Source organism: Lolium perenne, chromosome 3, assembly GCF_019359855.2.
Source record: "Lolium perenne isolate Kyuss_39 chromosome 3, Kyuss_2.0, whole genome shotgun sequence".
Lineage (NCBI taxonomy): Eukaryota > Viridiplantae > Streptophyta > Magnoliopsida > Poales > Poaceae > Lolium > Lolium perenne.
In genome coordinates this window covers 298,649,281-298,673,792 of record NC_067246.2, presented here as the reverse complement: position 1 = coordinate 298,673,792, position 24,512 = coordinate 298,649,281, and the positions used below count along the sequence as shown (strand labels likewise).

The 24,512-nt window shown below is 42.8% G+C and overlaps 1 protein-coding gene across 1 annotated transcript; it reads left to right on the top strand.

Annotated features, from left to right (window-relative positions):
* The first annotated feature begins 13,769 nt into the window (after window positions 1-13,769).
* Window positions 13,770-23,366, top strand: LOC127345024 (sister chromatid cohesion 1 protein 4). The gene is made up of 15 exons (XM_051371424.2): window positions 13,770-14,339; window positions 16,390-16,648; window positions 16,728-16,822; window positions 16,909-16,958; window positions 17,207-17,256; window positions 17,680-18,575; window positions 18,649-18,780; window positions 18,859-19,782; window positions 19,853-20,009; window positions 20,616-20,752; window positions 20,951-21,825; window positions 21,994-22,027; window positions 22,305-22,419; window positions 22,510-22,639; window positions 22,957-23,366. The coding sequence occupies exons 1-15, from the start codon at window positions 14,216-14,218 to the stop codon at window positions 23,053-23,055; spliced, it is 4,077 nt and encodes a 1,358-aa protein (XP_051227384.1). The 5' UTR covers window positions 13,770-14,215; the 3' UTR covers window positions 23,056-23,366.
* Window positions 23,367-24,512: the final 1,146 nt, after the last annotated feature.

Below are 24,512 nucleotides of genomic sequence, written 5' to 3'. Positions count from 1 at the left end.
AATCTTCCATAGTGTTGCTTCAATGTCTCTACTATGAATTTATTGCTTTATGAGTAACTCTTATGCAAGACTTATTGATGCTTGTCTCGAAAGTACTATTCATGAAAAGTCTTTGCTATATGATTCAATTGTTTACTCATTGCATTTACATTGTTTCGAATCGCTGCATTCATCTCATATGCTTTACAATGGTATGATTAAGATTATGTTGGTAGCATGTCACCTCAGAAATTATCTTTTATCGTTTACCTACTCGAGGACGAGTAGGAACTAAGCTTGGGGATGCTGATACGTCTCCAACGTATCTATAATTTCCGATGTTCCATGCTTGTTTTATGACAATACCAACATGTTTTGTTCACACTTTATATCATTTTTATGCGTTTTCTAACTAACCTATTGACGAGATGCCGAGAGGCCGATTCTTTGTTTTCTGCTGTTTTTGGTTTCAGAAATCCTAGTAACGAAATATTCTCGAAATCGGACGAAATCAACGCCCAAGTTCCTATTTTCACCGGAAGCATCCAGAACACCCGGGAAGGACCAGAGGGGGGGCACTGGGCCCCCAGACCATAGGCCGGCGCGGCCCAGGCCCTGGCCGCGCCGCCATATGGTGTGGGCACCCCTTCAGCCCTCCTGCGCCGCCTCTTCGCCTATTTAAAGCCTCCGTCGCGAAAACCCTGACACGATTGACGAAACCCACAGAAACCATCCAGAGCCGCCGCCATCGCGAGGCCAAGATCTGGGGGACAGGAGTCTCTGTTCCGGCACGCCGCCGGAGCGGGGAAGTGCCCCCGGAAGGCTTCTCCATCGACACCGCTGCCATCTCCACCGCCATCTTCATCACCGCTGCTGCTCCCATGAGGAGGGAGTAATCCACCCCTGAGGCTGAGGGCTTCGCTGTAGCTATGTGGTTCATCTCTCTCCCATGTACCTCAATACAATAATCTCATGAGCTGCTTTACATGACTGAGATTCATATGAGTTTTGTATCACAATTCATCTATGTGCTACTCTAGTGATGTTATTAAAGTATTCTATTCCTCCTGCATTGGTGTAAAGGTGACTAGTGTGTGCACCATGTGGTTCTTGTCGTAGGCTATGATCATGATCTCTTGTGGATTGTGAAGTTAACTATTACTATGATGGTATTGATGTGATCTATTTGGTTATATTGATCTATCTTGCACTATAAGGTTACTAAAATATGAACATTAATTGTGGAGCTTGTTAACTCCGGCATTGAGGGTTCGTGTAATCCTACGCAATGTGTTCATCATCCAACAAAAGTGTAGAGTATGCATTTATCTATTCTGTTATGTGATCAATATTGAGAGTGTCCACTAGTGAAAGTGTAATCCCTAGGCCTTGTTCCTAAATACTGCTATCACTGCTTGTTTACTGTTTTACTGTGTTACTACTGCTACGTTACTACTGCTTGTTTACTACACGCCAGCAAGCTATTTTCTGGCACCGTTGCTACTGCTCATATATATTCATACCACCTGTATTTCACTATCTCTTCGCTGAACTAGTGCACCTATTTGGTGTGTTGGGGACACAAGAGACTTCTTGCTTTGTGGTTGCAGGGTTGCATGAGAGGGATATCTTTGACCTCTTCCTCCCTGAGTTCGATAAACCTTGGGTATCCACTTAAGGGAAAACTTGCTGCTGTTCTACAAACCTCTGCTCTTGGAGGCCCAACACTGTCTACAGGAAAGGAGGGGGAACGTAGACATCAGGACACTAGAGACTTCTTGTATCGTGATTGCAGGGTTGCTTGAGAGGGATATCTTTGACCTCTTCCTCCCTGAGTTCGATAAACCTTGGGTGATCCACTTAAGGGAAACTTGCTGCTGTTCTACAAACCTCTGCTCTTGGAGGCCCAACACTGTCTACAAGAATAGAAGCACCCGTAGACATCAAGCACTTTTCTGGCGCCGTTGCCGGGGAGGAAAGGTAAAAGGCACTCATACACCGGTCCCAGGTAACTAAGTACTTTTCTATTGCCGTTGTGTGTGAGTGTTCGAAGCTATTTCCTTTAGATCCTGCAATTGCATCTTTTTGTTTCTTGTTTTACACTAGTAAGGCATAATGGAAAACATCTGTGAGCTTTTTAAACTATTTCCTGAGTCAAGACATGAATGGTTTAATGCGAAAATTAAAAAACCTATGGAACCTTATTTGCATGCTAGTAGCAATGATATTAGTATGAATGCTTTGAACACCATTGTTGCTAATGATATAGAAAATTCTAAGCTTGGGGAGGTCGGTTTTGATGAAAATGATCTCTTTAGCCCTCCGGATATTGAGGAGAAAGTTTATGTTGATTATGATATGCCTCCCATATATGATGATTATAATGATAGCGGTCTTTTGGTGCCGCCTACTTTGGAGAGTAAATTTTATTATGATTATACTATGCCTCCTACACTTGATGAGAATAATAATGATAGCTACTTTGTTGAATTTTCTCCCACTACAACTAATAAAATTGATTATGCTTATGTGGAGAGTAATAATTTTATGCATATAGCTCATGATAAGAATGTTTCATTTGATAGTTATATTGTTGAATTTGTTCATGATGCTACTGAAAATCATTATGAGAGAGGAAAATATGGTTTTAGAAGTTTTCATGTTACTAAAACTATATGCTGAAAATCTTGAAGCTACACTTGTTTTATCTTCCTATGCTTTTTGCATTATGCCTACATGACTTGTTTATTTACAAGATTCATTTTCATAGGAAGTGGGTTAGGCTTAAATTTGTTTTGAATTTGCTTCTTGATGCTCTCTTTTGTTTCAACTCTTATTTCTTGGGAGTGCATCATTAAAACTGCTGAGCCCATCTTAATGGCTCTAAAGAAAGCACTTCTTGGGAGATAACCCATGTTTTTATTTTGCTACAATACTTTTGTTTTATATTTGAGTCTTGGAAGTTGTTACTACTGTAGCAACCTCTCCTTATCTTTATTTTATTGCATTGTTGTGCCAAGTAAAGTCTTTGATAGCAAGGTTCATACTAGATTTGGATTACTGCGCAGAAACAGATTTCTGTCTGTCACGAATTTGGGCAGGGTTCTCTGTAGGTAACTCAGAAAAATCTGCCAATTTACGTGCGTGATCCTCAGATATGTACGCAACTTTCATTCAATTTGAGCATTTTCATCTGAGCAAGTCCAGTGCCTCTAAAAAATTCGTCTTTACGGACTGTTCTGTTTTGACAGATTCTGCCTTTTATTTCGCATTGCCTCTTTTGCTGTGTTGGATGGATTTCTTTGTTCCATTGAGTTCCAGTAGCTTTGGGCAATGTCCAGAAGTGTTAAGAATGATTGTGTCACCTCTGAACATGTGAATTTTTGATTATGCACTAACCCTCTAATGAGTTTGTTTTAAGTTTGGTGTGGAGGAAGTTTTCAAGGGTCAAGAGAGGAGGATGATATACTATGATCAAGAAGAGTGAAAAGTCTAAGCTTGGGGATGCCCCCGTGGTTCATCCCTGCATATTTCAAGAAGACCCAAGCGTCTAAGCTTGGGGATGCCCAAGGCATCCCCTTCTTCATCGATAACTTCTCAGGTTTCTTCTCTTGAAACTATATTTTTATTTGGTCACATCTTATGTATTTTACTTGGAGCGTCTGTGTGCTTTTATTTTCGTTTTGTTATTTTCATTCTCTGAATAAATTCATGCTTGTGTGGGAGAGAGACACGCTCCGCTTTTTCATATGAACACTGGTGTTCTTAGTTCTATCTTTAATGTTCATGGCGGAGTTGAAAACCGTTTCGTTAATTGCTATTTGGTTGGAAACAGAAAATGCTTCATGTGGTAATTGGTATAATGTCTTGAATAATTTGATACTTGGCAGTTGTTGTGCTCATATGGATCATGTTTAAGCTCTTGCATCATGTACTTTGTACCCATTAATGAAGAACTACATAGAGCTTGTTAAAATTTGGTTTGCATGATTGGTCTCTCTAAGTCTAGATATTTTCTGGTTAAGGTGTTTGAACAACAAGGAAGACAGTGTAGAGTCTTATAATGCTTGCAATATGTTCTTATGTAAGTCTTGCTGCACCGTTTTATACTTGAGTTTGCTTCAAACAACCTTGCTAGCCTAGCCTTGTATTGAGAGGAATTCTTCTCGTGCATCCAAATCCTTGAGCCAAAAACTATTCCATTTGTGTCCACCATACCTACCTACTACATGGTATTTCTCTGCCATTCCAAGCAAATACTTCATGTGCTACCTTTAAACAATTCAAAAGCTATTATCTCTTATTTGTGTCAATGTTTTATAGCTCATGAGGAAGTATGTGGTGTTTATCTTTCGATCTTGTCATTTACTTCGGACAGACTTTCACCAATGGACTAGTGGCATATCCGCTTATCCAATAATTTTGTAAAAAGAGCTGGCAATGGGGTTCTCAGCCCCAATTAATTAACTTGCATTAATAATTCTCTTCACATGTTTTGCCCTGATCTATCAGTAAGCAACTTAATTTTGCAAATAGACACTCCTTCATGGTATGTGAATGTTGGAAGGCACCCGAGGATTCGGTTAGCCATATATGGCTTGTGAAAGCAAAAGGTTGGGAGGAGTGTCATCCATAAATAATGAAACTAAAATACATGTGTTAACAAAAGAGAAGAGGGATGATCTACCTTGCTGGTAGAGATAACGTCCTTCACGGGAGCCGCTCTTGAAAGTCTGGTTGATAAGGTAGTTAGAGTACCCACTACCATTCGTTGACAACAACAAACACCTCTCAAAACTTTACTTTTATGCTCTCTATATGATTTCAAAACTTAAAAAGCTCTAGCACATGATTTAATCCCTGCTTCCCTCTGCGAAGGGCCATTCTTTTACTTTATTGTTGAGTCAGTTTACCCACTTCTTTCTATCTTAGAAGCAAACACTTGTGTCAACTGTGTGCATTGATTCTTACATGTTTACCTATTGCACTTGTTATATTGCTTTATGTTGACAACTATCCATAAGATATACATGTTACAAGTTGAAAGCAATTGTTGAAACTTAATCATCCTTTGTGTTGCTTCAATGCCTTCTACTTTGAATCTATTGCTTTATGAGTAACTCTTATGCAAGTCTTATTGATGCTTGTCTTGAAAGTACTATTCATGAAAAGTCTTTGCTATATGATTCAGTTGTTTAGTCATCATCTTTACCATTGCTTTGAATCACTTCATTCATCTCATATGTTTTACAATAGTATTGATCAAGATCATGTTGGTAGCATGTCACTTAAGAAATTATCATTGTTATCGTTTACCTACTCAAGGGCGAGTAGGAACTAAGCTTGAGGATGCTTGATACGTCTCAAACGTATCTATAATTTCTTATGTTCCATGCTAGTTTTATGACAATACCTACATGTTTTGTTCACACTTTATATCGTTTTGATGCGTTTTCCGGAACTAACCTATTGATGAGATGCCGAAGTGCCAGTCCTGTTTTCTGCTGTTTTTGGTTTCAGAAATCCTAGTAAGGAAATATTTTCGGAATTGGACGAAATCAACGCCCAGCATCTTAGAATTCCACGAAGCTTCCAGAACACCGGAGAGGCACCAGAGGGGAGGCCCAGGGCCCCCACACAACATGGCGGCACGGCCAGAGAGGGGGGCGCCCCCCCTATTGTGTGGGTCCCCCGTAGCCCTTCCGACTCCGACTCTTCGCCTATTTAAAGCTCCCTGACCTAAATCTTCGATACGAAAAAGCCACGGTACGAGAAACCTTCCAGAGCCGCCGCCATCGCGAAGCCAAGATCTGGGGGACAGGAGTCTCTGTTCCGGCACGCCACCGGGACGGGGAAGTGCCCCCGGAAGGCATCTCCATCGACACCACCGCCATCTTCATCACCGCTGCTGTCTCCCATGTGGAGGGAGTAGTTCTCCCTCGAGGCTAAGGGCTGTACCGGTAGCTATGTGGTTAATCTCTCTCCTATGTACTTCAATACAATGATCTCATGAGCTGCCTTACATGATTGAGATTCATATGAGCTTTGTATCACTATTAGTCTATGTGCTACTCTTGTGATGTTATTAAAGTAGTCTATTCCTCCTTCACGGTGTAATGGTGACAGTGTGTGCATCGTGTAGTTCTTGGCGTAGGCTGTGATCATAATCTCTTGTAGGTTATGGAGTTAATTATTACTATGATAGTATTGATGTGATTCATTCCCCCTTCATAGTGTAAAGGTGATAGTGTGTATGCTATGTTAGTACTCGGTTTAAATTGCAAAGATCTATTATGCTCTAAAGGTTACTTAAATATGAATGCCGAATGTTGTGGAGCTTGTTAACTCCGGTATTGAGGTGCTCTTGTAGCCCTACACAACGAATGGTGTTCATTATCAAACAAGAGTATATGTAGCACAAAGGAAGAGAACTTATTTATTTATGTGATCAATGTTGAGAGTGTCCACTAGTGAAAGTATGATCCCTATGCCTTGTTTCCAAATACTGCAATCATCGCTTGTTTACTATTTTACTGCATCTTTACTTCCTGAAATATTACTACCATCAACTGCACGCCAGCAAGCACTTTTCTGGCGCCGTTACTACTGCTCATATTCATTCATACCACTTGTATTTCACTATCTCTTCGCCGAACTAGTGCACCTATACATCTGACAAGTGTATTAGGTGTGTTGGGGACACAAGAGACTCACTCTGGGCGTTCGGGATTTCCCGAAATTTCGGGACGGGTAATTCGGGTAATGTCTAATTCGGGTTTCTAAAAATGGCACCCGAAATTTGTCTACATTTTTTGACACCCGGAAATTCGGGTACCCGACTATTCGGGATCGGGTTCGGGAAATCCCGGATTGCCCGATATACAAATACAATACAATTACACAGAGAAGAGAAATACGTCGGGTCGTCGGCCTGCAGATAAGGGGGCCTCGCGCTCGGAGGCATAGGCGGCGGCGCCCGCTCTGGGAGGCGCCGCGAGCTCGGCTCGTCGTTGCATAGCTCGCAGCTACTGCCGCGTTGGGGAAGAAGGAGGCGACGCCGATCTGTTGCGGGCGACGCAGCAGCGCGCTGGAGCATGGGAGAGCGAGCGGCGCGGCCATGTGCAGCTTGATGCCGGCGGTGCAGCGGCCTGGGTAGGCCTGCGACCAGCCGGTCATGTGATGTGTGCGGCGGCGGCGGCCAAGTCGTGCTTGGTTTGGGAGGAAGCGATTCGTGCTTGGTTTGGGCACGAACAGAGGCAGAGCTAGGATATGTTACCAAGGGATTTAGTAGTTGGGCTGCCTAGGAATTTAGTAGTTGGGCCGGGCCTTCGTTGTTTTGGGGATTTTTTACTGGGCTTTTTAATACTTCGGGATATTCGGGTTGTTCGGGTTCTGTGTGTTGGAACCCAAATTTCCTGAAATAAATTCGGGTAATCAGATTTAACTCCCGAAAATGTCTTCGGGATTTTCAGGTTCGGGCTATACGGGTTCGGGTTCAGGAATTTCGGGATCGGGATTCGGGATTCGGGATTTATGCCCGGCGTGACAAGAGACTTCTTGTATCGTGATTGCAGGGTTGCTTGAGAGGGATATCTTTGACCTCTTCCTCCCTGAGTTCGATAAACCTTGGGTGATCCACTTAAGAGAAACTTGTTGTTGTTCTACAAACCTCTGCTCTTGGAGGCCCAACACTGTCTACAAGAATAGAAGCACCCTTTGACATCATCCGGCTTGTTGCTTTCTGGCAAGAACCAGATCGTACACAGTCAACTGCTGCGCATTCATTTCTTTTTCTTTTCTTCTGTCCGGATGGGGGGACGATGCCTGCCCATGGGACTTGCTTCCGGCATTCTTTGTTGAACGCACAGATTTTGATGCCGCAGCTTTGTTTGCTCTATCAAGCTCAACATTTTGTTCCTGAATCATGTCAAGCAACTCCCTAACACGATCCTGCTGTTTTGCTAAAGCATCTCCGGTAAGCGACTCACACAGCTCTACAGCAGCTCTTGCAGCTTTTATGGTTTTATCCGGGCTACTGTACTTAGGTTTCTCTACGATGCTCAAAGACGCAGAGGTACTCTTGCCGGCAAGAACTTCCTTACGCTAATCCTGATCTAGATTGCGAGCCTTTAGCCGGTTTTCCGGCACCCTAACAGCCTGAGCGCTAACAGAAGCAAAGCCATGGGCAGCGTTATACTCACGTAGGGTTAGGTTCAGCTCGCGCTGCGCCCGGATGATGTCCGCGCCCCCGGAGAGCAGCTTCTTGCGCGTTGCCTCCAGCTCCGCTTGTGCCGCAGCAGGGTCGATGTTCTGCGCGATGGGCGTCGCCAGCATGTTCATCGCCGCTTGGAGAGGAGTCTCCGGTGGCGCTGCAGATGCACTTGCAGCTCCTTGGTCGCGCTCGGTCGGCTGTTTGGCCGCGCGCGTGGACTTCGCCTGCCCAGCTCCTTCCGCCGCAACCTCCTTGCCGGCGTCAGCCGCGCCAACCACCAGCACCTCGACGCTGCCGGCGGCGTGGCCGCTGCGAACTGCAGATCTTGGAGGGTCCAGCGCCACCAGCACCGGCGAGAGGCACTGGCGTGCAGGGACGGTGCCGTAGTAGACGCGGAGGCTCCCGAACTCGATGACGCTATCGTTCTTGGGGAACTTACCTCCATTGGCGAAGCAGCCTGTGTTGTCGTTGATGAAGTCCATGCCGAGGACGCAGTGATGACACGCTCGCCAGCGATGGTGAGGATGCCCGCCCGAATGTGAACTCCAGCAAGCGCCGCTTCTTGCCCCACGGTGGGCGCCAACTGTCGTCGTGGTGAACAGACAGATGCCGTAGGATGGCTTAAGTTGGGGCCGAATGGGCGCTAGAGGATTCGGGGGAGGGTTTTGGTTATATGGGATTGATATCCGGATGGATTTCCAGATGAACTAGGCTTTGGCCAGAGGTAGAAGAAGAAGAACACTAGAACTATTTCCCCTTCAGATCTTTCTACTCCTTGATCAAAAGAGATTACAGGTTTCTGGATACAAGATAGCATATGCCCGCGATGGGGTGTGCCCCCTCTCCTTATATAGGGGAGAGGGTGTCTTACAGGGGAAGAAACCCTAGGAAACCCTAATGGCATCTTTGACTAGACAAACTACTTTACAAAGCCTCTTTGGCCACCGGTGACGCCGGTATCTCTTTAATCAGGAGGAGTGACGTCATCCGGATGATTTTAGCGTCATCCTCCTCTTTGGCGTCAGGGCTTCGTTTAAAGCTACTTTGCTTAGCTCATCCTTGTCCTCTAGCTCTTGAGAGAATCTTTGACCAGTCTTGCCGACGTGCTACAGTGCAGCTCTTACCGGTAATTCGGTATCTTCTTGGCTCATTCCGGTATACCCCTCCTGGAGATACCGGTAAAGACTTACCTAGCCAAAAGCTTAAGTCCACAGCCCGAAATAAACTTTAAACCGGTATCTTGATAGCTTAAACCGTCCGGTTTGGCATGCCTTTGGCATACCGGGGGTCATCCCCCCAACAACCGCCACCACGCCGTCGTGCTGTCGGGATTCCGAGGAGGATCTATTACTTCCTCTACCCGCCGGAACGGGGAGGAGGACGTCGTCTTCATCAACACCGTACGTGTGACCGAGTACGGAGGTGCTGCCCGATTGTGGCACCGTCAAGATCTTCTACGCGCTTTTGAAAGCGGCAAGTGATCATCTTCTGCAACAACACGATCTAATCTCGTAGGCTTTGGAAATCTTCAAGGGTTAGTATCGTGATCCCCTCGTTGCTACCGTCTTCTAGATTAGATCTTGGCTTGTGTTTCGTTCTTGCGGTAGGAAATTTTTTGTTTTCTATGCTACGAATCCCATCAGGGGCATCGTCAGATCGTCAGAAGTGGGCCAGGGCGCCCAAACCATGCCTAGGTGCGGCCTGGGGTGGGCCCGCGCCTAGGGGTGGTTTGGAGCCCTCCTGGCCCATCTCGGCCTCCCTTTCTGGCTTCCTCCATCATCTGAAAAATATGATTTTCTGTATTTTTGTTGGGAATTGTTGGTCTTCAGAAATATGGTGCCTTGACGGTCATTTTTCCAGCAGATTCCTGGCTCCGGTGGTTAATTCTCCAATAATCATCAAACATGCAAAAATAGAGGGGACTGACATAAGTATTACCTCTAAATATGAACTACAACAATGAGTACAGTAAATTATGATAAAAAATAGTGATGCAAATTGGACGTATCACTTTCCCTTTTTAAAATATAATAAACGGGGATGATTAATAAGACAAACTTATATGACAAAAAGGAACAGGTAGAACCTGAAGTCATTATTAAGGTATAAATTATACCTCCATTTACAATTGAGACCATGTAGAAAATAATATACCAACAATAAAATAGTGGACCGTGACACTAATGCAATGAGATGAACAAGTGACTTAAAATTAAAAACAATACTTGAAAGTAAAGAATCAAGGAGGAGTGGAAAACGAGAGGAAAATCCAAATAAAGCGAGAAAGATGAAGAACAAGACAAAAATGAATGCTTTTAAAATCTAAGGATAAGAAAAACTCAATTTCTTTTGCAACATACCCAAACTTGGGTGACTGACCAATCTTCAAGGAATGGCACCATAAAATAACCTTATGGTAGGATCAACTTTGCTTGATGGAGAGTGCACGATTTGTGAATGAACTTCTTTAGTTCCCCGGCAATAGCGCCAGGAAATAGTCTTGATGACACCAAACTACGTGTGTGTCAAATCGTTGGCACTCTAGTACAAAGCGATGTAGAAGCATCTTTTCCCACGCGGGTGACTTGGGCTTTATATCGAACTCTCGGGAACCACTTATAGTTATTCTTCTCGCCGTCTTCAAGCAACTTGAAAAGCAAAAGCAAATGCCTTGTGTCCGCAACTCTACTATGTGGTTGTCAAGCATAAGGTTTCATGTAAGAAAAATAAACTTAATAATAAAAACTATAAATAAATAAACTAGGGAAGTAAATGCAAACTAAGAAAGTAAAACAATTAAAGGAAAGTTCTTTGTGGGTTTTTGGTATTATTTGCTAGCAATAAATGTTTTTATATTTTCGTATTTAATTATGGCAAAAAATTTAAAAGCAAGTAAAATGTGCTTCTTATATGATTAAAAGCGGACCAGGGTTCATAGTTTCATTTGACTCTTCTCTCATAAATTATGGTGGACATAAAACAACTTACATAATGTCAAATATGTGATTTAATATTTATATAGAGTTTGATTAGCATTAGCATGAGCATCACATCCTAATATTAAGATGACGCAACATATTTTACTTATACACCTCTAGAAAGGGAGAACTCCAAGCTATCTAGATTTAATGCAACAAACAAGAGTGTAGATTTAAGAATTTTGACATGATGTTGAGATATCAAATATGCCACCACGAACAAACGTGAATCATCTACTGTTGTCACTAGATGGTTGTGGCACATGCATCTACTTTCTCCCTAGTGAGGTAACAAAACGAAAGTTAAAAACCATAGCGGATGTCAGATTTCTGTCACTGCCAATAACCACTACCATGTTACTCCATGTAATGCACATGTTCTCCCACATACACCCTTGCATACAAGTTTGATCAAGACAAGTAATTAGTAACGAGATAGTAATATACATCTATTCATACATCAAACTCACAATAACGAATGCAATCTTACATATCATCTCATATGATAGAGATCCACCACATAGAAATTGCATAAATATGTTCATGATCATGTTTGGTAGGTCACATGGATCTAATACAATAATAGCACAGGAGAGATAGATCAAGGTACTTCCACAACCCATAGTATGGGGGTGGACTACTCCCTTCTCATCTTGGAGGCGGTGATGATGATGTTGGAGAGGTTGGAGATGCAATCGGGGACTGACTCCGACAACGTTTCCGTACGTTCTGGCGATGTTTGGTTGTTTATGTGTTTTCGCCTCCTCTTCCGAGAATGCCTTGGGGGGTATTTTTATAGGCAATTTTAGGTCAAGTCGGAGATCCTAAGATGAAGACGGACGGTTGCGGACGCTCGAGGCCCAAGTTGGACCAGGTGGATGGTCCCACATGATGACCGCGCCACCTGAGCCATCTTGGCCTTCATGGCTCCCTCAGCTGCTCTACAAGCCCATGGTATCTTCTCCTTCGATAAAAATGCTCCAAAAAAATTCTAGTCCAAATTGACTCTGTATCAGACCCTGAAACTTAAAAGCAATCGGGTCCAACTCCATCTCCACCGTGGTGAAGCTCGAGGCAGCCAACCTCAACGCCGTCGGGGACGAGATCACTTGGAGCGGAGAGACGGGAGCCAACTGCAACAAAGCTAGAGGGCCTGCCGAGCGGCATGAACTCTGTAGGCTGAAGAAGTCTGTAAGGCGTTGGGTAGAGATCACTGTCACCAACACGAGGTGGGCGAGGTCGCCTTTTGACTTTGCAGATATACGACGAAGACGCTGTCGTAATGAATCTCCCAAGAGAAGCGTAACTTCTACCATGTCGCAGATCCGACCACCAACAACCGCACGGAAGAGCGCCCTTCTCCTTCTCGCATCCACCACGAGGAAGAAGAAGGAGGCTAACCCTTGGCACATTTAGCAAATCTGCAAGGAACCCTGGTCGAGCTTATTTGAAGAGGAGTTATCGTCGCCGTTCCCTCTGGTAGCGAGCGACTCCACGCCGCCACCACAAGCCAGGATAGAACCGAACGCCACTGCATGCCGCTCGGAGACATCAACAACTCGCTCCTACACCAAGTTGAGATGTGACATATAGCCAAACCCTAGACCTAGACTCGAGGTACTACTATCTATAGAGGACCAACATTCTTCCCCCATCCCCTCCGGCTGACGAGGCCATCGGAGAAGATATGGGAAGGAGCTGGGGATGGCAGAGAGACTCTCAAAGGGGTTGGAGCGAGAGAGGGGGGGGGGGGGGGGTGAGAGCCCACAATCTGCTCTTTATTCTTCATTTTCTTCCAGTAAGAAGTTCAATGCACTTGCATTATCTCCCTACCGAGTTTTCTCAATCCCGTGAAATTCTATGTTTGATTCGTATGCAGGAGCATACCTAGTGATACCACAGCTTATTTGATAACATGTTACCACTCTTTAAAATTCAAATTTGCAAGTGTAAAAAATGACACTATTCACATAGCAATTTATCCTTTTTTTTCTCTTTGTGTATTTCATATCTAGGTATAAGTATTATGGGGAATGTAAACACATGCCTTGTGAACACCCACAAATTTGTTTCAAATTATTTTTATCTAAATTTTGTAAAATAGTATCATGGTATCATGTGAGGTGTGGTATCACTAGATAATTTTCCACTTTTATGCACAGCAAGAAGACACATATCAGAAAAAATTCCAGTGGTTTCGAAATCCTGTATGAATTCACCATGAGTGTGGTTCCAATCCTTTTTTATTCTATTCGCACAATTCTAAATTCTTGCCATCCAGAGAGGTCATAAAACGTCCCAAGAAAAACTGCCACGTGCCACGCTGGCACAGTTGGCCAGCCCGACGTTGACGCAGGACCGTCACTGACACACCAGGTAGCCTGAGTTGCTTCCACGGCACGAGACGAGGCTAGATGCGAACTCGTGCTCCTCCTACTCTCCACCTGGCGCGTCGCGTGTTTCACCTTTCACGATATTCTCGCGCGGGTTATCGGCACGGCTGCCATAGCGTAATTTACAGATTTCCCAGGGTCGTTTCTGCGAACCGTGTAGCACTTTTGCTTCTGCCCTCCTCTCTCTTCTGCGAGTGCGAGTCCACACACTGTCAAGTTCAACTCTCCCCCCTGCTCGCTCGCTCCCCAAAGATTCCATTTTTCTCTCGCCCGCTTCGAAATCTCGCCTCAATCGCTCGCGCCCCCGCCGAATCGCCAGATCCCCACCTCCTCCCGCGCTCCCGGCCCCCAATTCCACCCAATTCCAGGGTTTCCCCGCCCGTGCACCACCTCCCCTCACCTCCAGATTAGGGTTTCCATTCCGGCCTCTCGGAGCTGCAGTTCGCCTCGCGTTCCGGGCGGTTGGAGCCGGAGAAGAACCTCGAGGGAGCTTGAAAGCTGCGCCTGCCTTTCCTCCTTCCAGGCTGTGCACTTCCGGCGGCGGGGATGCCGTGAAGGCTTGAGCTTTGCTCGGGGTCGCGCTGTGGGGGAGCTGAGCTGAGCTGAGCTGAAGCTAGGGTTTCCTGCCGCGCGCGTGAGGCGGGGAGCCGGAGATGTTCTACTCGCAGTTCATCTTGGCCAAGAAGGGCCCCCTCGGGACCATATGGATCGCCGCGCACTTGGAGCGCAAGCTGCGCAAGAACCAGGTCACCGATACCGACATCGGCGTCTCAGTAGGTGGGTGCTTCTGCCGCTTTACAAGCTACTACTACTTCGGATCTAGGGTTTGCTTTCTTGCAATTTTGACTTTGCGCATGCCATGACCTTAGTGATACTGTTGTTTGTTAATGCTCATTCTTGCTGCAGCTGTCGGTACTAAAAAGGTTCTATCTTTAGCTTATTTATGGCGTTACCCCATGCTTACTGCGTAGTTATTGCTAGCCGATTGGTAAAAATCTTAGCTTTTGAGTTATTTGTGCTAGCTAGCTACTAATCGGCTCTAGCCAAGCTGCAATCAGTTATCGGGTATTGCCAATAAGCTATATATGCTTATTTGCTGGATTATCAGGATTGTAGTAAGGAAAACACCACTATGGATTAACATGATATTTATCTTCGTGGCACTATCCGAATAAACTTCTTCAACCCTTTTGAGTTGTTTGTTTGTTAACTTTAACGGTCCAAAGACATTTATGTATGTAATTAGTATTTATAAAAGTGCCATGCCTTTACAGCTTTCCTTTAGTGGATCATTGATTTCCAGGGGTGAAAAGATGTCACCTTGGTCCTCATAAGCCACTAGGTCACCAACAGTTACAAAAGTTCTTAGCTTCTTGTAGTTACAGCTACTGCTGGATTTTTTTTCTTCTAGAACTAGGTTACGGAGGAATTTTTTAGAACTAGATACTGCTAGACTTGGTAAATCTATCGTGGGTCAAGCTTATAGTCTGAGAATATTAGCAGCTTCCTGATTCCTCTGGTGCTAGATTGTGGCTAGTGTCTATGTGCTATGAAGGATAATAATTCACCTTTCTAGGTAGACTTCTCCTTGAATGGTTTTAGTGTTTTCTGTATATGATTATCCTTTATGAGCAGAGGATTAGAGGGGGACTTTTTGAAGTTGATGTGTTGTTATTTATATTATACGTAATCATACTATGTTAAATCTTGGCTTAATTATCAAAGATTTTGATAGCTCTAGTGGCAATAATTTAGATAAACATAGCTCAAATCTTGGATTAAGTGTAGCATGTGATATTATTACCTGATGATGCTCTTCAGGTGTCTTTACATTTCATGCATTTGCGTTACATCTCCTAGTGTGCTGCGTGTCTGTCATGTGTTCACATGCATAGCATCGCTACACATTTTTCTAGGGGCATGTAGCAGTAAAATTTCAAATAACGAGTCACATGTACTTCTCCTAGTTCTTAACCCAGAATATATCTGGAGAGTTGCTGTAGTCTGATTGTTAGCGTGCACATACAGTTTTATGCCTAGGTGTATTGCCAATTATTATTACAAAATTATCTGTTAATGATTAGTATTTTAAAAACAAAAATGGTAGGTCTAGTTTTCTCTGATGGAAGAAAGAATTTATGCGTGGATAGTTTATCTTTTTCTAAATAAAAGTATTCTACTATATCATGAGTTAAGTGCCAGAGCATCTTTAAAGGTGCCTTCGGCCTTATGCAGCTTCTACTTTTCTTAGTCCTTGACATTGTAATTAACTAACTTTTCCTTGGAAGAAATGGCACAGATGATTATAAAAGCACTAGTATGCAATCAGTGAGCAAATTCATCAGCTTGGACATTTCATTGGTGAAAACATTCATTTTGAGTCTCAAATATTTGGAAACAAAGTTCTCAAATGTATTTAAGAATTCTAGTTAATTGACAGTTTGGTGGGTTAAGTTTTCACACATCATGGAGCCATGGACTCATGCAATAAAAAAACCCAGAGCATTGTATGCTTAGCACGTACTGTTTTGAAGGGGGGAAACTCGAAACGAAGACCGAGCTACATGTAGCTCTTTATTTTTAGACACTCAGAATTCGTATTTCTTGTAGTTCCATGTAGAGCTCTACATGGAGCTCTATTATTGGTTTCTTGCTGTACGCCTATGAATCAGTTGGACAGGGAAACCCACCACCCATCTCTGAAACAATATGGCAGACATTCATATACTTCTTAATGGAAATGTTATTTAACCCTGGCATTTCTCATTTCTCTGTTTCATGTTCTCTTCCATTTTTAGCTGCGTGTTAATTATCAATATTCATGCAGATTCAATTATATTCCCCGAGGTTCCAATTGCTCTGCGGTTATCCAGCCATCTTATGGTAGGCGTGGTCAGAATCTATTCTCGGAAGGTCAACTACCTGTTCCATGATTGTAGTGAAGCTTTGCTCAAGATAAAACAAGCCTTTAGGTCCACTGCTGTTGATCTCCCCCCTGAAGAATCAACTGCTCCATACCATTCTATAACACTCCCTGAGACATTCCATCTTGATGATTTTGAATTACCGGAGGCTGCATTTCAGGGGTAAGCCATGACTCTTGCGATATTTTGTTTTTTAAACACGTGCTCTTCATTCTTCTAAAGACTTCCCATCATGTTCCAGCGACATTGATCATCATGTAAGCGCAAAAGAACAGATCACCTTGCAAGACAACCCAGAGAGAACAGCATATTCAACATCCGAATTTGGTTTAGATGGTTGGTCCTTTCCGTGTTCACATCTTCTACTTTTGAAATTATGAACCCATCCCTTAATAATTATTTATGCATATCTAAATGTGCAGAAAGATTTGGTGATGGCAATTCTTCACATATGGGTTTAGATTTGGAGGAGGTAATCACAATTTATTTCAACTTATATTCGTCAGCTGCATTGGGCTATCTTTTGTTCATTACATGTTAGACTTGCTAATTCATTGAAGATAATGTTTATTTATGTCGAAGATCGAAGAATGCTCTATAATTCTTGTTGTTTGGTGTTTCCTCACGTCTTATGTCTTAATTTAATAAAAGAATTGTCCAAACAACAAAGTATTAGCATTAAACTTCTATTCTTTACAGCTTTACCATTTTTTATATCAGGAATTACTGCTGACGAAGGATCACTCAATTCAACTCGAGTCTGATGATGGGTAAAATCACATCTTTCTCTTCCAAACCCTTTGTTATTGGATTTGCTTGTCTGGTTGCAGTCTCCCGCATCTGTTTTCTCGTCCAAAGGGTTCATTTTTGTTTTGTGATTTTGTAGAAATGATTTTACATTCCAGGCTGTTTTATATTTGATTTCAATTTCTAACTGTATATTTTAAATCTTGACTGGTACTATAGGAGGAATCAGTTACTAGCCTCTGCTGGTATATGTCCAGGTTTCCTTGCATATATCTTGACTGTTTGCATGCTGAGTTGCAGCATTCATTGATTTGCTACTCATACTATGAGAACATTTCTTACTTTGGTATTTTGCCGTTTTTGAAATTGTAATGTCTTGCATTTTGCCGTTTTACTCATATTATGCTATATTTACATTGCTTGTGTCTTTCCTTTTGTGCATCCAGTATCATCATTCAAGGCCGGTCATCAATTCATCTTACTGATATGGATGTTGACGATAACCCAAGTAAAGATGAAGGGGCTGAAGGATGCAACAACATGGATGATGAACCTTCTACTCACAGCAAGCATATTACTAGCTGGACTGGTTACAATGTACAGACCCCTGATTTGAATATGCTATTGCATAATGAAGATGATGCAGGGCCATCAACGTCATACTATCAACCTAGTCCCTACCCTTTTGATGAACCTGCGTCACCTGAGTTTGTAAGTGCTCAAGCCCCAGCCACACCTGGATTAATGGAAGAAACAGTTCCTTCCAGAGTGCATGAAAGTCCTGTACTGAGCCCTCAACGAAAAGCTTCACCTTCAAGCAATGAGGAAACTGCAAAGGCTGACAATTTTGCTGCTCCACCCTCAGAATTTCTCCAGTCAGAGGCTGCAAAGGCTGACAATTTGGCTGCTCCACCCTCAGAATTTCTCCAGTCAGAGGCTGCAAAGGCTGTCAATTTTGCTGCTCCACCCTCAGAATTTCTTCAGTCAGCTGCAGCAAATGCTAATGATGCTGTTGGTGCTGAGACGATTGATTTTGGATTGGCCAAGCCTGTGCAAGTTGAATCTTCTGGTGCTGTGCATGAGATGGATTCTCCGAGGCAACACTGTTCAACCAAGGATTTGCTGCCAGTACCACAAACCTCAAACCTGGAGGCTACCGTGGATAAGTTGGTGCGAAATACCGATGATATAGCTGTATCAGGTGAAACACTAACTTCTAAAGCAACCGTGGAAGGCGTTACCTTTGTTCAAAATACCTCAGAGCCATTTGCTAATGGTTCTACTGAGCCATCCATGATAAGGAATCCAACACATTTCAATGAGGGATCAGTGGACGTGCAAGGTAAAGTTGCTATTTTCTTTTCGAAGTCTCAGTGTTCTGATATCATCTGATTTTGTAATACATTTTTTGGCAGGGTATAACATGCCAACCATGGGAAGCGTGCCCTTTGTTCAAAATACTTCAGAGCCATGCACTAATGGTTCTGCTGAGCCACGCGTGACTGGTAATCCAACACATTTTAACGAGGGATCAGTAAACATGCAAGGTAGAGTTGGCTTTACTGTTTTGTTTCCAGAGCCTCATTTTTTTCGAATATCTGATTTCGTATTTCTTTTTTTGGCAGGATACAACACGATGACTTCTAATTATTCAATAGAACAGAACTCACAAAGAGCACCACCAGAAATGGAACGCAATAATATATCAGTTGCAGATTTCCAACAGAACGATGGACCAATATTCCACCAGAACGCTGGACCAATATTCCATCAGAATGCTGGACCGATATTCCATCAGAATGCTGGGACAATATTCCAACAGAACCCTGCGACAATGTTCCAACAGAACCCCGCGGCAATGTTCCAACAAAGCCCTGGAACAATATTCCCACAGAACGCAGGAACACTATTCCCACAGAATGCTGGAACAGTTTTGCAACAGAATACTGGAACACTTTTCCAACAGAACACTGGAACAATTTTCCAGCAGAATGCTGGCCAACAGAACGCTGGAACAATTTTCCAGCAGAATGCTAGCCAACAGTACGCTGGAACAATTTTCCAACAGAATGCTGGCCAACAGAATGCTGGAACAATTTTCCAGCAGAATGCTGGCCAACAGAACGCTGGAACAATTTTCCAGCAGAATGCTGGCCAACAGAACGCTGGAACAATGTTCCAACAGAATGCTGGAACGGTTTTCCAACAGAATGCTGGAACAATACCACAATACATGGCATATAGTGATAGACCAAATGCCTTGTCGACCTCAAATTTCTTCCCAGAACGTGAAACAATGTTGTCAGCTCCAGATACTCAGTTCCACCTGACAAATGACTTGGGGTTCGGGCAGATTACTGCAGAGAAAGGAATCACAGAATCTGATGGAAGTAACAAAATAGCTAGCCTTACCAGCAGAAAACGTCACTTGGAGGACAGCTTGCCAGCTCCAGAGAGTAGGACTACTGTAAATCTGTCTAGCACACCACATGGTAAAAGACCTGCTGATGCAGTTCCTAACGATGATGATTTACTGGCATCCATTTTAGGTATGGATAATTTAATCTACAGAATTTGCATTGTTTGTTTGTGTTGTCTAATTACATTATTTTGTGCTAGTTGGTAGAAGAACCCCTGGATTGAGGCTTGATTCAACACCATTGCCGCCAAATGCATCATCTTTGAAACGCCAAAGGTTAACACCAAAGACCACGACACCAAGGATGACACCCAAGAGAAGAGTGAAAATGGATGATGCCATGGTCATACATGCTGAGTATGTATATGCTTTGTTTCCTGCCCCTAATGAACATTTGTGGGAACCATGTGATTTCTCATCCTATCAATATGCATCACTGTGTCGGTGTGTCCTTGAATTGTTACGTGTCACTTCCTCCTGGTCAGAAATGAATGCGTTAATCTTGCTGTGGATCATAATCCCTCAATTTATTCGTATCTTATCAGCTCTAGTAGAGCATTGCTAGTAAAATGTCCGCAGTTCCACTCTTAATGTGTTTACTGTCTGCATTTTGTTCTTGTACATCCATTTCAATAAATTTGTTTGTAGAGATTTTGTAACTGTATTCTTCTAAAGAAAATAGGATGGACTATTCTTTAAAATTTTCAGGTTGCTTATTATTGTGATAATTCTGCTGTTTGTGGGCATGCCTTTTAGATTATGGGTCTTGTAAGAAATGTTCTAGTTCTTGCGGTGCTATTGCATCTTTAAATGTTCTTTTGTTGTCTCTTATGTATTGTACCGCTGTTCCTCCATATAGTTCCACTGTATATGTACATAGAGTTTACACTCACTGAATAGCTCAGACTATTTCGTCCAATGTCTTATTGTGAGTGTACTTATTGACCCTCTTCCCTTGTCCAGTATTATACGGCAGCAGTTGATTAGTACTGAGGATATAAGGCGTATCCGCAGAAAGGCTCCATGTACCCGTTCTGAAATATGGATGATTGAGAAAGGTTCACTAGAGGAGGATATATTCCGCGAGCCTATATTTTCCTGTAAGTTATCTGAATTGTCATTGATTTTCTTTATCCACTTTTCTTGTCAAGATTAATTTCAAGTAGGAAGCAGATTAGGTAGAAATTAGTTAGTCTATGATTTTACCATCTTAGAATTAGTATTTAGTGGTTGGTGTGCAACTGGTGTTAATTCCATGGTTTCATTCTTTGCTCATGGATGTCTTGCTTCCCAATCAGGTATGCGCAAGGATCTGAACAAGTTGCAGTATCGGACCTATGGCATTGTTCCTCACCCTACCTTACATAACATTGAACTACAAGGGCAACCAGACATGCCTGAAACTATTGCAGTAGATACCGATAATGTTAGCATTTCTGGTGCAAAGGAAAGTGCAACTCTTGACCACCAACTTCACATGGTGCTACCGGATGGAACTCAATTAGATGCTATGCCGCAAGAAGCAACTGCTGCAGTTGATCCTACGCCGCAAGAAGCAACTGATGCAGTTTATCCTACACCGCAAGAAGCAACTGATGCAGTTGATGGTACAGCTGCATTTGCTTTTCAAATGCCATCTGATGATCATGTTAACAACATTGAAAAAGTAACCGAGTCCTTGTTTGGTGACGGGAAAGAAACTCCACTTGTTAATGAAACAAGTTTTGATGCAAACATCCCTGCTCAAGATGATATAGTGGATAAGGATGGTCGTCAAGATATTTCAGCAGATTTGCAGAGGAATACAAATGCTGATACACCTCTCTTTGTGCTAGATGACACCACCCATGATTCTGCAACTAGGGTAACAGATGCTCCAGATGTTGTTTTGGATAGTTCTAGCCCAGCTCGTGCACAAGCGGTGGACGATCTGAACGGGGAACAGAGGGACATCCTTCACAGTGATATTAATGTTTTTGAGGATAAGGAGATGCCCACTTCTGAGATTACTGGACTGGAATTCGCTCAGAATGCCTCTGCTTTTCCTCAACCAACAGAGGATGAGAATGCTGTGTCTGCCATGGGAGAAAATTCTGGCTTGCAAGAAAACAACGCAGGATCCTTTGTGGACATGGACAACATGGTCCATGACTTTGCACTCAAGGAATGCAGTGTAAGTCCGTGTAGAAGTTTTTACCGAATGCTTTGTTTTCTATAACTGCTAAATGCAGCATGTTTTCTAGTGGCAACTTCTGGCACATCCTGCAATGCCACTGTATGCACATTTTTTTCCTGTTGTCATTAAGGCCATATCATAATCGGTATGTTGTTTAAATTACAGGATTTTGGCAGTGCAATTCATGATGTCGACACAGGTAATTCTTGAACTTTAACCTTACGATGGCGTAGATACCTTACATTTGAAGATCATTTGTAGATGTATTAGAAAAGGCACATGCCCATGTGCCTTTATGACACCCTTCTTCTCTTGTCACTGGTCGCGTTAATTTTCTGGATGGGAATTCTAAAAGCCATATTGTTGACTGATGTTAAGTAGAGCAAGTTCTTTCTGATCATGTGCTCACTATGTTGTGCTTGCCTTGTGAGAGATCTTGTAAGGTCTTATCATGGTTCTACTGTTCATTGTTTCAGATTTTCTCAATTATGATGATGATGGAGACTTTGATGAGGCAGCAATTGATGACGAGCCAAATCCTGATGAGTTCCAGTCTCTTGATGCACTTAGTGGTTGGTCTTCTCGTACCAGGTACAGATATACTTAATTTTATTTCCTTTTGCGTTAACTTTCATACCTTTTCATTTTTTTTTACTCAGCGTTGCTATTATTGTTGTGCAGGGGTGTTGCGAGATATCTCAAGACTTTGTTTGATGAAGACTCTGGTCTGGGGAGAAAGAATGTTGCCATTGATCATCTATTAAGAGGAAAGTCTCGGAAAGAAGCATCAAGGATGTTCTTCGAGACCTTGGTATGTCACCTATTTTGCTTCATGGTTCCTAATCTATACTCCGTACTATATTTTGATTGATGTTTCTGATGCTGTAGTGCATTTCACCTATTTTTTTTTTTAAACACGTGTTGGCATGATTGCATTTTAGAGTTACATCTACGCTGGATATGATATTTACAGCCAATATCTTGCATGAACATGCTTCTAGCACTATGCCTTGGGAACAATCTCGTTCTACAACATCTGCTGTATTAGATACGCGGAGCCTAATTTCGCTGTTTGAGCTATACCCATCAGGCCATGAGTACTTACGAGCTCTGTTCCATCATTGACAGGTCCTGTCAACGAAGGACTATATTCAAGTGGAGCAACCGAACCCTTTCGACTTTGTCAACGTCAAGCCAGGACCGAAGCTCCTGAAGACAGATTTCTAGATCAAAGATCGCCTGCCTAGCGTAGCGTGGCACTGATACATACACCTCACAATATGCGTCACAGCACCGCCGACATACAGAGCGTGACACCCCCATTTTTTGTTTGTTGTTGTTAATTTATTATCATCCTATCTGTAGTATGTATCCTCCCGCACTAATCCATGCCTAGCCGAGTCAAAGTAGGGCCATGTTGTTGTTGGTTGTTGTTGTACTTTTCCAATGTTTGTCACCCAGTGTACATATATGATTAGTAGCGCCCATGTAAAGTTTAATATCGTGTAATGTGGTAGCATCAGCTGGAAGTTACTACCTGTCTGTTTCTTGGAACAGTCCCTTGGAACTGCTTACATCTGAACTCTGAGGAGCTGCTTTGAAAATTTCCGGAAGTTTCAATACTGAATTGGTGTCCTGATCATTCTATGTATCCACTCCTGATGGAATATGGCTTGAATATTTCTACTACCTACACTCTTTGTATACTAGTAGGCCACTTCATATTTCAGTGTAACTTTAATCAATAAATTTACCACAAAAAAATGAATTATATGGCATAGAGATTATTTCATTGGATTCACATGTCAAAGAAGTTTCCGGTGATATAAGTTTGGTGACTGATAACTCACATTAGTAAAAGTTATACTTCTCCCGATCCATATTATTTGTTGCTAATATATACGGTGACGCAAAAGTGGATGCTCTCACTTGCTGTACCCTGGGATAAAAGAAAGGGTCGATGTAGACACAATATAACAACCAAATTGGCTGATGGAAATCGACAGGAGGACGACGTGCAGTGCAGTGCGGGCAACAAGCTCCATCTAATCCCTCAGTGGACGGAGAAGCACGGGAAATAAACAAAGATCCAATCATCAACATCGAAAGAAGTGACGGGGCGCATCGAAATTGGATTATGCTACCGATTCACAGTCGCATGGTGGCGTGTTCCAGTGCCTTTTAGAGAATGTCTGTAGCCTTGCCGTGCCTTTTGTCTCCGATCAGCAGCTCCTAATAGTAGTGTAGTTGGTTCACTAATCTCATTGGCCACATGTGTAGTGTAGTGTAGTAGAGTCGGCCGTGCAAGTTGCCACTGCCAGCGTAGATGCTCTCGTCTCGTCTCGCTTTTGATTCCTTTCATCTGAATGCCCCTTTGCCAAACTTTAAATCACTTCTGATCCTTTGAAAAACTTTGAAACTTCTACGGCCATGCTTGATGGATTAAATAAAGTATGATATGTTTAGATATGCTGGCTAGACTGAGATGATTTAGTCGTTTTTGGTTCCAAAACAGTTAGGCTATGCCATTTAGGTTGGCTAGTTTGTAAAGGTCTTAGATCTTGTAAGAATGTTTTTGGATCCTCTAGGTAAAAAAAATGGTAGGTGGGGCCATTTAGTATGGCTAGATTTAAATGATTTAGTCACTTTTAGCAAAGATTTTGAAGAAACTTCACAACCTAAAT

Bases quoted from the DNA above. Each gene is read 5' to 3' on its own strand.
- LOC127345024 (XM_051371424.2), top strand. From the start codon at position 14,216: ATGTTCTACTCGCAGTTCATCTTGGCCAAGAAGGGCCCCCTCGGGACC. The intron at 16,959-17,206 runs GTAATCACAATT...TTTTTATATCAG, and splicing joins TGGGTTTAGATTTGGAGGAG to GAATTACTGCTGACGAAGGA. The intron at 18,781-18,858 runs GTAGAGTTGGCT...TTTTTTTGGCAG, and splicing joins GGGATCAGTAAACATGCAAG to GATACAACACGATGACTTCT.